Raw genomic sequence first — 16,723 nt, forward strand, 5'->3', positions numbered from 1 at the left:
GAGAAATAATTTAGATCCTGGTCTGTATTCTTTTAGAATCCTTCTTTGATACGAGGTCCCCTTGATCTTGTTGGGGTTTTGTTGCTGTGTTCAAGCCTACAAGTACACAGCACGTTGCAGGATCTGACCTGTGACAGCAATTTTCTCCTGGAAGAGAAGGAAAAATCCTTGCTTAATTTTGACACATTACAAATAAGTGACTGTAAGCTAATAGTAACACTCTCCTCACCTCCCATAACCTGTAGTAAGATGAATAAACAGTCATCACAGTCCAATGCAAAACTGAGAGTGTGAAAGTCACTGAGAAAGAAATACTGCACTGGCGCTACCAAGTGCGATTCATATTTCTGATCTCAGGCCAGCTACTAGTGGGCAGGTGTCCACATCACAACCCTGACATAACTGGTGCAATCTGTCCCACCTTTGCTGGAAGCCTGTTCTAAAAATAAACAAAAAAAACCCCAAACAAATAAATAAAAACACAGCTTGGTTTGTTGTCATGATGGAACTAACTCTAGCCCATAAGGTTTATAATTGACAGGTAAAGTCCTTTAAGACAGTCCTTTACTCAGCAGTGTAGTGGAGAGAGCTCAGGAAAAAAACAGTTTAGATTTATTTGTTTTATTAAATTACTGTATGTTCTACTGGACCAACTGCTTTGTTTCTTAATCACTGCAGTGCAAAATAGACTTTCTGTATTTCCAGAACATAAACTTTTCTTATTACCAATCTACTAGTATTTTCAAGGATTCTACTGAGGCATCTCAAGTGTAAAAGATAAGATGTGGGGGTGTTTTCAGGATCCCAATATTACTGTCCATATATGTAAAATAGAATTGTAATAAACAGATTACTTGAAATGCCCTCTTTGGCAGACAAAAACTTTTAACATTGTGTTTACCTTTTAGATGATGCTTCCCCTGAAAACTTCTCTTTGGCATTTCCAGAACTAGATCAGCAGCTGCAGGTAAACTTTTCTTCTCTTATGACAGTTCTACTTCACATTTACTATATAAAAGACTCTGGTTGTTACATTATAGTGGAAGGTTTTCTTGGTACTTTTCTAGCCGGTTAACATTTAATAAGACTGTATATATCCATAGAAGAAAACCTTGTTTTTTCAAGACCTACAGAAAATTTTTAGTCCAACCACAGGGAAATTACTCTTTTAAAAATCTTGCCTGCTTTTAAGATTTTCCATCCAATTCCTGCAGTGCTGCTGCACTGCAATGAAGAGAGTTCTTGTTCAACTGATGGGAGGAGGAATGAGAGGGGCATTATAGACTCTGATGCCTGCAGGCTGTGCTATGACTGATATCATCAGTTTTCTCAGATGCATTCCAAGAGAATCCTTTGGTGACCAGTCTGATTTGTCAGCACAGAATGATGGGCCTCCAGTATTCTGGATAGTGAGCAATTGATGGCAACTCCATGGTTCTCTAGGCACAAAGCCAGTTCTGCATCCAGGGATTATTTCCCTTTCCTCTGTGCTGGTTCTGGAGTGTTTGCTGGCTTTGGTAGATTACTTCAGATCATCTGTTTTCCCAAGAGCATTCAGACTTCCTCTGATATTTCACTCTGAAGGCAGTTGTTTCCTGACTGTAAATTGAGAAGGGCATTAGTAGACCACTCATTGTGCAATAATGTCATCTTTCCTGTGCCCATCAACTGGTGAGGCAGCACAGGGTGGCTGCTGGCTTCAAGGGCGACGCTTCTGTCCCGCTGCTCTCACCAAAAGGATGACTGAGAAAGGAATGGAGGATGACAGAGACTCTTCTTGCTCTATCCCTCTCATCCTGAGGATATGGGCAGGTTCTTTAGGCATAAATAGGAATTAAGGAACCAGGTAGTATGCTAACCTCTTTGTTCCACTAACCTTCCAGGGCAGCAAACAGGATCGGTATTTTTTTTCCTTAGAAGAATTCCATTTGAGAAAAGCAATCATGTTTCATGGCTGGAGCACTGAATTGAAAGTAAAGAATCTGCATTTTGTTTCCAACTCTCTCAGTGACACATTGCTTAATCGGGGAGTTGCTTCATCTCTCTGTTCATCTTTGAAATTAAGTTAATAATTTTTACCTTTTTTGTTGAAGAGCATTAAGACCAGTAAGTAAGGATTGCTCTAAAAGAGCAACGTATGATTATTATTGCTGCTATTGATACATAAAAACAATATTACTAGCATTACGTATAACTACTTTGCAGGACAAGTGATGATTTTTTTATTAAGACTTTTATGAGTTTTACATTTCTAGAATCTATAATATTCTCTAAATATGGGATATCTCTAAATATGATAGGCTGAAAATGCTCCTGTGGAAGCATTCAAGTGTTCTGGATATATAATAGCCCTTCAGTAAAAGTTTTTAACAATCCCTCTAAGCGTACCCAATTGGTCTCTTAAGTACTTGGCATTTGTTTCAGAAAACCTTCCTTTACTCTCATAATCTCAATATGATAACAAATTAAAAGAAACAATCAAAGGCTTTGGTTAATATAATTTTATTTTTATTATCCTTCATAATCTCTCTTGGTAATATCAGGGTAGCTGGAAGGATAACTTATGAGAACTACCTGTCTGACTCAACCACTTAAAAGTATAAAATTTGTGGTAGCACTTAATCCTTTTGTTTTCAAGCTTATGTGCATGTTTATATTGCAATGCCTTTATGTTCACCCAAGGGCAGTGAAGTTAATGCAAGGCTCTGAGCCAATGCAGAGATAACATTGCATTCCAATTTAGCAATAAAAACTTGAATTTCCTTGCTTTTGTCAATCTGGATTACAGTTTCATGTGATAACTATTTAATGTGATTACAGTATTTTTAATCTTTAAAATTTGAAACAATCAATACCTGTTACAAAGTTATTATTTACCTTATTACATTTCTTATTAATTCAATCAATGTGGTTTTTTCAATCGCTGCAATCCAAACTGCTGCAGGTTTGCCAGAACTCTATGGCATGTGCTTGCAATTCATGCCAGCTTTGAAACAGGTAGCTCCTGTATTACAGAAACAGGTAAAATGGGCTTCACCAGGACCTGCAGAAATAGTGAATGGTGGTGTCCCTTGTCATTCCATCCATGCTTTTTTCTGTCCTAAAGTGCATTAATACAGAGCACACACATGAAGGGTTGTGTAAATGAATCTTTTAATCAACTGTGGCAATAGCAGCCTGAAATGCTTGAATCTGTAAGAATGCTGGTACATGTGTTCATAATAAAAATATCATATCTGAGAGCCACAAGATTTTCATCAGTGTGCCATAAATACAGTCAAAAACATTTGAATTTTATTTAAAGAAGCAAACTATAAATGCAGGTTATGTGACTATACAGTAATAGGCACCTTAAAAAAAAAGTAATAACTTTACAGATTTCAAGCATACAAAGGAAAATTTTGAAACCCATTTTAAAAACAAACAAAAAGCCTAAATTAGCTGATCTTTAGGCTGGATTTTGAAAGCAGCTTGAAAGCTATGTAAGTTCAGCGAGTCACTTGGAAAATCAGAGCCTTAGAATTCTATGCATGCAGGCAGCAGACCACAGCCTGAGTACCATGCAATTTGCACCTCTGTTTTAGGCTTCAGGCTCTCGTCCTCCTATGTTAGGCCTTCGCAGACAACTTGGCTATTTGGGCAGAATTACCTAGTGGTCCCACTTTTCCTCCACAGTTCTTCCATACCTATTCCCTGGGCAGCAGTATCAAATGGCAGGGCAAAGTTCAGTGCAGCCTCCCCTTGGCAGGGTAACAAACCCTGCTGGCCAAGCTCTACAGAGGTCCATGTGGAATTGCCGGAGAGAAGGTCTTTCTAGGAGACTTAGCAAAAAAAGCTAATTCTCTGTAAGGAGTCTTACTAAAAGACAGTTCTAGCTGCAGTTTCTTTCCAAAGAATAAAAATGATCAGTCTGTGTGTTCTAATGTACTGGCTATCTTCAGACTACTGTGTTTTATTTTCAAATTACTTGAAAATTTATTTTCAAATTACTTGTTACATTTTCTACACATTTAGAGAAGCAATTTGTAAAAAAATTACTCAACTACTTTAAATCAAAATTTATATGTGGTCTGTGGTCAACCAGACATGAAAGCCCTTCATATGAGAACAGGTCAGTTTAAGCTATATTTGCAGCTTTATTATTAAAAAAAAAAACCAAACACACACAACTAAACTTCCTGCTAACTTATCAGTGAAACAAAACTCATATTAATAAACTTCTTGTTTTCAATTCCTTTTGTTTGCAGTGTTGGAAATTATTTGCTTCCCACTGACAAGCAATACTGCTAATTTGAGCTTTGGTGTTTTTCCTCTGTCCCATGTGTGTGTGCCATGTGGTGGGCAGTGCAGCAAGGGTGGGCTGGTTACACCTGGCACTCTGGCACTGGGAAAATTTAACCTTTGCTTTGTCTGGATGGGTCCTTGCAAGGCACTTCCTTGATGAGCTGCACAGTGACCCTCTGACAGAAATTTTACTACGGGTTATGTGCTGTATTTAGAAACCTACATCAGCACCCAAGGCCTTGTTGTTCAGGTCACTGAATGGAGAGGAGGTATCTGGTGTTCATACCTGCATTGCTATGCCCTGTTCATGCCCTGTCCCATTCCAACACTTCCTGGGACTTGCTCAGTTCATCTCTCTGCTCCCCATCAAAACCTTTATTGCAGCTGACAGCTGGATGCTGGAGAGGAAAGAACACAAGTCAGATATGGATGTTTCTACAGGGTGTTCTATGGTGCTTTATCTTTGAAAACCAGGTTAGATGGGGCTCTGAGCAACCTGGTCTAGTGGAAAGTGTCCCTGGCAGGGGCTTGGAAGGAGGTGATCTATAAAGTCCTTTCCAACACAAAACAATTCAATGGTTCTATGATCTTGTCTCATGAAATTGTGAGCTTGAGAGAAATTTATGTCATATTTCATGTTACAAATCTGTGTCATTAGATGACTATAAAATTGCTGCTACGGAGAAAAAGCTCCAGCCATGTATAAAATCCAACCTTAAGTCAAAGGATAGTTTTTCTCACTTTAGTAGAAAATACTCATAGAAAAGAAGTAATGCAAATGTTATGAAAGGGGCACTGTGCTGTGGGTGATAAAGCATTTAGCAGAAACCTTGTTTACTCTGGAACTTTAATTGCTTCTACTGAATGCCAGGATTTTTGTTGGACACATAAATTAATTTTAGAAAGTTTAAAAGCATATTGTGTTTTTAAAGAGGATGCTGTAATTTTTTTACTATGTATTGGTTTCCATCAGAATTCCTAGAGGACTTTGTTGGTCTATAATTAGATCTGATTGCCTATGAACTTGATAAGTCTCCTGTAATGCTGCTGTGATAACTTTGGTCTTAGATTATGTAAGACCATTTTATGCATGTATATTAACATGTATGCATGTTCACCAAGTCAGAGCATCATACTAAGGTTAGAAAAGAATGGAAAATCTCCCAGAAAGGAGAGCAAAACTCACAATTGCTCTCATCCAGTTGACCTGAATTGTTTGGAAGAAAGAGAACTGTTTACTTTCATAGTAAAACCAGACTAGACTAGATGCACCCTAAGATGGGTATCTGAAACTGGTGGAAGAGTTCCAGTTGCACAACAAAATATAGCTGCAATGTGCTATTTTTGCTTGGCACAATGTGGGTTTTTCTGTCATAGAAAAGAGCACAAGGCCATAAAATGAACATAGGCCACATTCAAAATATTAGCATTGGATTTTCCACTTTTCCAGAAGAATTCAGCTGAAAGTTACCAAATTTACAAAAAGCAAGACACTACTCTTTAATTAGATCAGTGCTGAAGACTTCTAGACAAGTTCACATGAGCTGGAAAAACAGTCTGATACAATTTTTTCTTGAAACTTCAACTTTTGCAGGAGAAAGTTTTAATTTTTTTTCACAGTTAAACACATAAGTGCAATGATGGTGAATTTAAAAAATCAACTGTTTTAAAGCTTTGGAACAGTTGAGTGGCACTGCCAACTCTACAGTTTTGTGGATGTGGAATGCTGATTTTCATATGGCAAGGCAAAAGAACTTGTCATGTGAATGAAGCAAAAAAAAAGCCCAAACCTGAAAACTTTCATTCTGTGTCACCCCAGAAAAGATTTTCTTTAGAAGATCTCCTTCAACCTGCCTTCAAAAGCAGGCAGAGAAGAGGCTTTAATGATTAAAGGAATGGAGCCCCTCTCCTGCAAGGAAAGCAAGTCCCTTCCACCTCAAACCTTCTGTGTTTTTCTGTTTCTTCATGAACTGCTTTTTCATGTCATTTTCCAACATCTTTCATGTCTGGATTCTGAACAAAAGTCTAAATAAACAGTTCATATGTCTTGTAAAGATCCATATATATATGTGCAGTTTCAGGATGGTCTATAAAAGGATCTCAGTGTCTACTTGCTGAATTCTGTAGGACATTTCTCAATGTTATAGTGAGTTACTCAACAAAATACAAGGAAAAATCAGACCTTGTTGAAAATCAGCAGACCACCAGTATAACTTACAGCTGTAGCTTTTGTACTAGCTTTGTGAGCAAGATAGAGGTGCTGCACATGCATGTTTTGCCAGCACAGGAAAATGAGGGTGAATGACACTGAAGCCTGAAGTAAACAGGATTAAAAGCAGAAACTGTGGCCATTAAATGTAACCTACTTTGGCAGAGATGCTTTTGCTTGTCTAGCAGGTATGCTTTTATTTATATTAATTTATGGACAGGCAAGATACAGCAAACTCAGGCTGTTCTAAGAGGAAAATAAAGTATGGTTGTTTACTTCTGACTGAAAAAAACCAAAACATACTGCAAATTGGACTTTATTAAGGACTTCTTAAATTAGCCACCTTGGTAAACTAGCAATCCCTTAACATAAAGATGTTATACAGACTTCATGGAATGCCATTGGGCATTCTGTAGTGCAGTATCTGCAGCTGCCTGGCCACAGACTGTTAAAAAAGTCCTTCCATGTGGAATGGAGATTTGTATCTCTCCTTTTCCCATGTTATTGCAGGAGAAAGGATTTGCTAAATAAGCCTGTTTCACATGTTACTGACCAGAAACTGCTCATGGATGCTGTAGATAATGTCTCTGGAGCCTTTCTTAGTAGTTTCCAAATTACAGAGGAGCAAACCAAGTTCTCCAGTTGTGGCTGCCCGATCTCTGGAAGTGTTCAAGGCCAGGCTGGACAGAGCTTGGAGCAACCTGGCCTGGTGGAAGGTGTCCCTGCCCATAGCAGAGGGGCTAGAACTTGATGTTCTTGAAGGTCCTTTCCAATCCAAACTACTGCATGACATGATCCAATTATATTCTATCTAGCCATTTGAAAACACTGTAACATTAATGTTTTAAAGAAATAACGCACTAATAATTTAAAATATTCTTGATATAGTGCTTACTACCATCAGACAATTTGAAAATAATTTTATGAATAGAAATTAGTAAACTGATTGTTTAATTCATTTTAAGTTTAATTTAAGTGCTAAATTATCAGTGTAAGAGAAAATGTCACTGAAGAGGAAATAATAATAGGAAGGGGTTGAAAAGTCAGCAACTGGTTCTAAGTGAGCCTTAGATACTAAGTTTCAGCATGACTTGATAATTTTTAGCTCTCTATATATATCTTTTGAGTGGGAAGCTGGAATATAGAAACTGAGCACTGTTTTAATTTTTAAACTGGTTTAAACCAGCTAGATTAGTGGAAATTAAATTGGAAGCAAATGCAAATGGTCTTTTCTGCTTTGTTTTGTCGTGTTTTTCTTTTGAAGTATCACTGTTTGGGGACTTTCCCCTTGGTACTGTTCAAAATTGTTTTATTGTGACACACTTGGTGGCTGATCTCTGATAGATAGCAGAGATGCTGCTTTGGCTCATCCACACATTCTTGGATTAGAGCACTGAGACTTCTATATTCAGTCTTGCTAAATTTATGCTTATTATTTGGGTGGCTATATGAATGGTGCTCTTGCTCATCCACACTGAAATGCAATTAAAAGCCCTTTTCTAGGGATTAGATTCATCAAATATTGGGCTGCCCATTCCCTGGGTTCCCAAAATCTCCAAGATCAGGGAGAATGAAACAATGTGCTGTGAAACAATCCTGCTGCAGCAGTTTTAAATTTAGACTATGGAATATGAGTGTCTGTTAAAATTTCAGTGAGGAATCACATACCAGCTACAAGTACTTGCAAGCTCCATACATTGCTTACATCTGTGCTTTGGGTTATGTCTGAAGCCAGCTCACTCTGTCTCCTGAACAAAAATGTTTTTCATCTTTGTCTCTGAACATGTTTAGTAAAATTTAAATTTTCAGTTTAGATTTAAAAAAAGGATTACAAGATCATAAATAGGAAAAGTCTGCCTACTTGGGCTTTTCTTTTCCTAATAATGTCATTAAGGGAATATTATACTACACACAAGAGTCAAGGTAGGACAGCAAGAAATGCAAAGCAATCTACTAATATTGCAGAAGGCAATTGGGTGTTATTTAAATGGGCAGTAAATTAACTATTTTAAGTGTTTCCTTTTACTTCAAACAGGTGGCTCAAGCATGCTATTTGGAGTTCATTTACAGTCAATAGATTCATGGCTAATGACTTAAAAATACTTCCTGAAAGTGTTATAACCAAAATGTGACAAACCTGAAGCCTGAATTAAGATGCATTCTTTTTTAAGGAGCAAAAAGCACCTACATTTAACCAAAATGTATTTTCAAGAATTTTGATGAAATTTACATAAGGAGTCCTAGGACAGCTTGGTTTTATTTGCCATATTTATTACATTCAGGATGCACTGAAAAAAAAGATGATGTAGCTGCAATGATGTCAGTTCCTGGCAGTGTAAAGACGTGTGTGATAGGTCTGATCAGTGCATCAGCTTTAGCAGTTCCACATCGCTCTAGCTGAAAAAGAGGGAGCCAAGGGAGAAATCCTTCTTTGAAAAATCTTCAGGGATATTTTGCAAAGCTGACAAGAAGAGTTCTGAAAATTCTCACAATGTTTGAAGATTTACACATATGTTTGAAGTTTTACACATATTCTTATGCAGGGAACTGGTTTGGATTTTTTCCTTCCTTGAAAGGCCATCACTAGGAATAGTTGGCCATATACTGCAGTTAAGGGGAAAAATTCTTTAGGTATTCTCACAGGGATTCAGATAAATATTGTATCTTTCAAAATATGTGGGGTTTAAACTAATATTTCATTCTAAAAACTTCTTTTTCTTAAAGCCTCTGCCTCCTTGTCATGACTCTAAGGAATCTATGCAGGTGTATAAACAGCACTGCAAAATAGCAGAAGAGTACCACGAGGTCAAGAAAGAAATTGCTCTGCTGGAAGAAAGAAAGTGAGTAATTTTCCCAAAGGATTTACTGTCCTATATTCTCTCTTTGCAAAACCCTTTTTGAAACATGAAAGCTTAACACTGTATTTTCTGACCTTCTATACATATATGCTTGTATATGTATTTATACATATATTATAATTGTGGCCTTCCAGTATCTGAAGGAAGCCTAGGAGAAAGATGGAGAGAGACTATTTATAAGGGCCTGGAGTGACAGGACAAGGAGAATGGCTTCAAACTGAAAGAGAGGGCAGGCATAGGTGGGATATTGGGATGAAATTCTTCCTTCTGAAGGTGGTGAGGCCCTGGCACAGGTTGCCCAGAGAAGCTGTGGCTGTGCCATCCCTGGAAATGTTCAAAGCCAGGGTGGACAGGGCTTGGCTTGGAGCAACCTGGCCTAGTGGAAGGTGTCCCCTGCCTGTGGCACAGGGTTAGAACCGGGTTTTCTTGGGGATCCTTTCTAACCCAAGCCATCTTATGATCCCATGATTTCATGCCTCTTCCTGATGGTCACAAGTTGGTCATTGCTCTACAGGATCAACTGAGGCCACTAAGGGCTGTCACAGTTCAGCTTTGTGGGTGTCCCTTAAAAGCTTCACTGGCAGCCTCCAGGCCGCATAACAATCCAGCTCATCTGGTGTAGGTTCCTTTTCAATTTTAGTTTTTTCAATAAGCATTGCACACTTTAATGAAGAACAAAATGGATCCTCATTTAGGCTTAGAATCCTTGACAATGTTAGTAAGCATGTTTCTGTGAGCTGCTTTGGTTTTGTGTACCCTGGTTCAATATACACTGGCATTTCAGGTGTTCATACCCAAAGTGAATAAGCTGGAGGATTTTTCTCTTGTCTATGGCCTGTACTCATAGCCCTGTCATCTTTTGCCTGACTATTAAATGGCAAAGTGCACAAATGGAAAGTTGGTTCCTTTCCACAAGAAACCTGAAAAAGAAATTGAGAGAGAGGTAAGAAGGTGAATAGTGAAATCTCTGCCCAGCTGACCATGCAGCTCAGCCAAGTTTGCATCCATGGGAATCTTCAGCTGCAGAAGCAAGAGGGAAACTTGAAATCCTGCAGTCTTACAAGACAGCCAAAGAACTCTCTGAATCCAAACTATGCAGGGTAAGAAAGTGAGATGTCTTTTTCTGGGTTGAGGGCTAGAGCACAATATAGTTACTTTTTGCGTAAAGTGTCAAAGCTAGTTGAAGTTTCCCTGCAAATCCCCTTCCACTGGAAGATCAGTGGGGCACTCAGATGCTGACAGATTGGAACAAAAGCTAAAAAAGATGATGTCCAATATCATGCCAAAATGCATTTTGCATTTGAATCATATTTGCAGCATTTGCATTTGATTCACCATTAATTGTACTTGGCCAATCAAAAGTAATTAGTATTTTTAAAAAGATTAGAAGATAAGTAATTTATTTTAAATTTGCAATGATTTTTCAAATATGGTTGTCTGATATAAGCTGCTTACATATTTAGCAATCAATTCAGTGGAAACCATGTGTCCATCTACTCTGAAAATCCAAGCACAATATAAAATATTAAATGATTGTTTAAGTGCTTGACTTTAGTTGTATAAACACCAAAGGTAGGCTTCAATCATTTTGGTTTTAGAGTCTACTAATATAAATCCATTTTTATTATTATTGGCATAACCCTGAATCAGTTATGCCTATTTATGAAGAATGCTTGGAACCCATGTAAATGAGACATTCACATATTTTTTTGCACTTTCTGGAATTAAAAAATTGCTGTTTGAATGCAATTTTTAAATCTATAAATCTGTGGTACTAGCTAAATTAGAAATGCTTCTTGAGAATGGCAGGTACATGCACAAAGTTATTTACCTGAACTCACAATTATCTTAATCAACCTCTGAGCCCAGAGGTCAGCCTCTCAGAGGTGCTTATCTTGGATGAATTAAAGGGCTTCAGGCTGGCACTTTCCTTCATTCCACCAGTGGATGTCAACAGTGGAACAATGTCAGGAAGCTTCCACCACTGCTGTCTGTGCTGAACCTGTTCTGGGAATTCCATGCCCCAGTAAACAGATGTCATGAGTGGCTGTATAAGGCAACAAATGGAATTATATTATTGAGACCCATATGTACTTTCTTATTACATATTTGTAGCCTTTTGTTCACATGCTGTATAGCTGTGAAATGCCTAAACAATAACAAATATCAGGGCAGCACCTTTCACACCTCCCATGTGTCTTAATCTGAAAAAGTGATCCTACAGCATTGGGATCAAGGATGTTTAATTTCCTCACAAGCTGCTGCACTGTGATTGCCTGATTTTGAGGTTTAACAAGCTGCAAATGCAAATTGAGGATATTTTTTCTCCAGATGTGGATTATTTATGATTCTTTCCTCCAAGTAGATTGTCCATTTTGTAATATTTTGGAGTGGGTCTCATGCCTTCCCCCATTGCATATCTTTCCTTTCTGGAGCAGTCTGTTTTTATTAAACCCTCCAGAAACTAACTGGGACCTCTTTACCACATGGTTTGCTTGAAATTGAAAGGTGGATTAAAAAGTTATTAGCATACATGTAACTTTACACACATGTAAGCAAACAAACCTGAACAGGACAGCCTTGATTTTTATCTAAAACTAGACAGAAAGGGAGTATAAGTGTGGGGGCAAAGGAATAAGCAAGAAATAAAAGGGAGTTTTGCTGTCATGTTCACTGATTTATGTCTAAAAACATGCTCAGCACTTACAGTAAGAGAGTTAAAAGCAGTTTAGGGACTAGCATATACTGAATGAAGATTAGATTATAATGGCTGGGGTGGCATGCATATTTTGCATTGTGTGTGTACATATAAGTATATATATATAAAAATATATGTATGTATATAAATACATGTGTATATTTTTATATATGTATACACTTATATGTGCACCTTATAATTGTGGCCTTTCGCTACCTGAAAGGAGCCTGCAAGAAAGATGGAGAGAGGCTATTTACAAGGGCATGTAGAGATAGGACATGGCAGTATGGTTTAAACTGATAGACAGTAGGTTTGGATTGGATATAAAGGAGAAATTCTTCCCTGTGAGGATGTTGGGGCCCTGGAAATGGTTGCCCAGACAGCCTTGGCTGCCCCATCACTGGAAGTATTGAGTATTCCATTTTAAAAAGGGAAGAATGCTTTCACTTGTCTAAAAAGTCTGATGAGATGCACAAGTTTTTAGCCTCAAAACCAATTAAAATCAAACTGCAAACATAGAGTTGCGATTTTCTAAAATTTGCTCCTGCTGTGGGTTTCTTCTTCTACATTTGAGTTTGAATGTATGGAAATGAAGATTCCAAATTGTGTACTACACCTACTATCTATTGTCTATTTCTCTTAAATACTACTTTGATAAAATGGACAGTGATCAAGCTGCATCCCTTGTAAGGGGAACAAACAGCTTTTATAGTGTTTTTCAGTGTACACTTTTACCAAAGGCAATCACAAATGCTGTTGGATGGTATCCCTGCCAGTGCTCCCAACTCTGTCCACAGATCATTCCAATAAGTCTCACCTGGCAGTTTCTGTACCTGTGGTGCCTGTGACAGTACATACAGGATGCTGAAGGCTATGACTGACAGAAAAAAGCAGAAAAGGGATTGAGCAAATATTTTTTATTTGTTGGCTAGGAGGAAGAAATAAGGTTAACCTGACAAATATCTGTACAGGTATTAGAGCTTTTTAGCAAAAAAAAAAAAAAAAAAAAAAAGAATAGAGTCAATTCTACTTTAAATAATTTTTGCTCCAACCTCCAAAGTTCAGTGTAACCTTTCATACATGAAATAATATATACAGGTATATTTTTATATTATTTTATAAGACATGGAAAGTTGTAAAACATTGTTTTAACAACAGTGGAAAACATTGAATCTTTTACAACTTTTCAAAGGCTTTTACTTCTGCTTAGCTTGATATGTAATGTGAGCATCAAGTACAGCCAAAGTAAAAAGTCAGTGAAGCAAAATAACAAGGGCTGCTTTTCATCAAGGTGAGAACAAACTTGCTTGTTCTCTTTTGTGCAATATAGATGGCAAGAGAGAATGTACTGGGATGGCAGTGGGAGAGGAGATGACAAGTATTTCACAGGAAAATGGGAAATGTGAGAGAGAAAAAGAGGTTGTAGTATCAAAAAAGGGAAAATCAAAGGACAAAGCAAATAAAGATGGGAAAAGAAGTTACTCAGGAATAAAAAAAGGAAGCGAGAATTTGAAAGAACATTGGGTAGATTTTTTTGCTAATTTAATCATAGCTTCGTTTGCTGTCTTCACTCACACTCTTCACATTTATGCCAGCAATACGTGGTACAAGGGAAAAAACCACTCTGGAATGGGAGACATGATTGAAAATAAAGAAAAGGGTGTGGAAGCGAGAACACACCACATTTAGGGCACAGAATGTAATTTAATTTATGTTCCAGAAACACACACGTATTTCCATAACAGATGGTTTTGGGTATCTAACTTTGGGTGAAAGGGATGAGATGGCTGGTTATTTTGAGCACTTGTTATATTGCTATTACTAGATAATGACCCTGGATTATGTAGTTAAATATTAGAGTTGCCATGGTTGCTGGCTGTATCTTATATTCTTAGCACTGCATGGTTATCTCTTTTTCCTCCCCCAGACAATTCTAATATAACTCTACAGAAAAGATCATTTGATCACCACCTGGTTTAGGATCACTCGTTCTCTTGGATATGGATGTGATATGGATATGATTTCTTTTCCTTCTTTTGCACATTAGAGTAGACAGAGAATCATGGAATTGTTAAGATGGGAAAAGACCTTTAGGATTATCAAGTCCAACCACCAGCCCAGCACCACCTCCCTGTTCACCATTAAACTGTGTCTTCCACTGCCACCTCCACTTGTTTTTTTAACTACTCCAGGGATGGTGACTCAACCACTTCCCTGGGCAGCCCATTCCAGTACTTTACAAACCTTTCCATTAAAAAGTTTTTCCTGATAGCTAATCTGAATCTCCCCTAGCACAACTTTAGGCCATTTCCTCTCTCCCTGTCCCTTGTTCCCTGGGAGCAGAGCCCGACCCTCACCTGGCTACACCCTCCTGTCAGGGAGTTGTGTACAGTGAGAAGGTCCCTCCTGAGCTTCCTTTTCTCCAGGCTGAGCCCCCCCAGCTCCTTCAGTGGCTCCTGGTTCTCCAGACCCTTCCCCAGCTGTGTTCCCTTCTCTGGACACATCCAGTCCCTCTCTGGTAGGGAGAGGACCAGAACTGGACCAGAACTCAGGACTCGAGGAGTGGCCTCAGCCGTGCCCAGCACGGTGGGACAGTCCCTGCCCGGGTGCTGCTGGACATGCTGTTGATGATAAAATCCAGCATGCCACTGCCCCTCTTGGTAAATGGCATGCAGTGGAGATGACTGCTTCATTTTGTGGGAGCCTTTCATATGTTTTAGCTTGCTCTCATGACCACAGGACTGTTCCTGTGCTTTTTAGTCTAGAGGATTTCTCCAGGTACATTGTTTCTGGAGTGTCTTTCCCAACACTGTAGTGGGAAGACAAGTAGTTTTCAGACTTCTAGGTACTTCAGAAAAAGATTGGTGTAAACCTTAAAGGCAACGTTTTAGCTCAATAATTTTCCCATTCTAGACCTCTTTTTTCATCATCTCACATGTATGCATATGTTACTTGCCAAATACTAGAAATTAAATTACAGCTTTTCTAATACAAAGAGAGACCTCCTCTTCTAGAGGATGTGTCCTTGCCTTTGGAAGGTCCTTTCCAACTCAAACTATTCTGTCATTCTATGACATTTTATGGCATCTGAGACACATTTTCATTTATGTTAAAGCAGACTTTAATGGTGTTGGTTTTTAATTTATTAGTAGACTTATGCAAGAACAATCTCCTCAAGACAGCAGTCACCTTGCAGGGTCTCATAGTTCCCCCTGATAGGAAAGCCATGGCAAATGTGTGAAGAGAAAATGCCCTTATGGCCACCAGTGCTCAGCAGTTGTTGGAGAAGTTACTGTACTGCCACAGATGCATGATCCTGAATACCTTGTTCTCAATGGGGAAAAGGCAAATCTAAGTCTTTGTATTCTGGAAACTGCTTTCCTTGTGTCAGTCCATCTCTAAATACACTTATCTCCAGGCAGATTTATCTGCTTAGTCTGTCACTTTTCTTTGTATTTATTCCTTGTGAATATGAGTGTTGAGGAGCTGTGTTCTCTGCATGTTTGGTCACTAAGGCCAGAACAAGAGAAATAACTTCCCTAAGACAGTGCTATGTTTTTCTCCTGCTTGTGGTTGATGTGTTTATGATGCAAATCACTAATATTGCCTCCCAAACCCCTCCCCAAAAAAGAACACTTCAAGTACACGTTACAGATTGGCTCAAAGCTGTGAGTACCTCAGCACTAGTTTGGAAAATACCTTATCAATACTGTTAATATTTAAACTTGGGGTAACCATTAACAGAAAGCACAGATTACACAGTGCTACATCTATTTATTAAGCATCCACAACAAGGTCTGGATGGTGCAAGAGCTTAGCATGGTGTTCTTTAACCTCTGAAAGCTAAGTTCAAATCTAGGATTAGATCAGATGTAAATGTTAGTTACTGTCCTCATCCTTTTGTGAGCTTCCTAAACTACACCATTCATAACATTTAGCAATTCCCTGGTATTCTAATTTTAGGTCTGTGGCAGGCTGACAGTATTAGCCTGAAACATCACCCTATCCTGTAAACAGGTGTTGATCCTGATGGGAAAGGACTAAGTAGGTTCTGCTGACTCAGAGGTGGGCAATTTTACTACCTCAGTGCAAGGAAACTGCTTTCTTTGAGGGAGGTCCAAGAGTGTGGACTACAGCAAAGATTATATTTTTATTTTAATGCCTTTGCAGTTTGTTTGATAGAGAATCTAAATCCTGGGGAGGGGGGAGAGGAGTTTTCTGTGCTGCCTGAATATTACTGGAGAGCAGCATGAAAGCCAAGCCTGCAGAGAATGCCATCAAATCAGAACTGACCTTCATTACTGGAGCTGTCTGAGTTTGCACGTTGTCTGTCTGTCCCTCCCCTGGCTCAAGTCCAGGAGAGTCAGTACCATTCCTTTTCAAGTACTGAAAGTTCCCACAGAAAAGGTTTAACTGCTTTTAAGATGCTGATTCCCTACTAGTGGGTTCACTGCATCTCCCTTTCAAAAAGCTCATGAGTGCAAAAAAAGTAAGGAAGAATGATTCTGAATTCATTTGTTTGGACACTTCTGATTTAACTGTCTGTAATTTGAAAGAGTTAATTTAGCCCTTCAGTCCAACATTGCACCAGAGAATAATTGCAAAGAAATATTGTAGAAGTTCTTATTTGGTCTCTAGAGATAAAAGTCTTCCAGAGGAAGTCCAGGGAGAAAC

At 38.5% G+C, this 16,723-nt stretch overlaps 1 protein-coding gene across 5 annotated transcripts in view; it reads left to right on the forward strand.

Annotated features, from left to right (window-relative positions):
- MAP3K7CL (MAP3K7 C-terminal like) overlaps positions 1-16,723 on the forward strand; it is a 53,632-nt gene that overhangs the window by 25,930 nt on the left and 10,979 nt on the right. For 4 of the 5 annotated variants that reach the window (XM_074536097.1, XM_026793572.2, XM_005487138.4 and 1 more), the window contains 2 exons: positions 909-967; positions 9,218-9,333. In XM_074536097.1, the coding sequence (XP_074392198.1) occupies positions 909-967; positions 9,218-9,333 (175 nt within the window). Of the gene's footprint in view, positions 1-521; positions 542-908; positions 968-9,217; positions 9,334-16,723 lie in introns of those variants that run through there. The other variant, XM_074536098.1, reaches the window with a different exon arrangement.

This window comes from Zonotrichia albicollis, chromosome 2 (genome assembly GCF_047830755.1).
Source record: "Zonotrichia albicollis isolate bZonAlb1 chromosome 2, bZonAlb1.hap1, whole genome shotgun sequence".
NCBI classification, from domain to species: domain Eukaryota; kingdom Metazoa; phylum Chordata; class Aves; order Passeriformes; family Passerellidae; genus Zonotrichia; species Zonotrichia albicollis.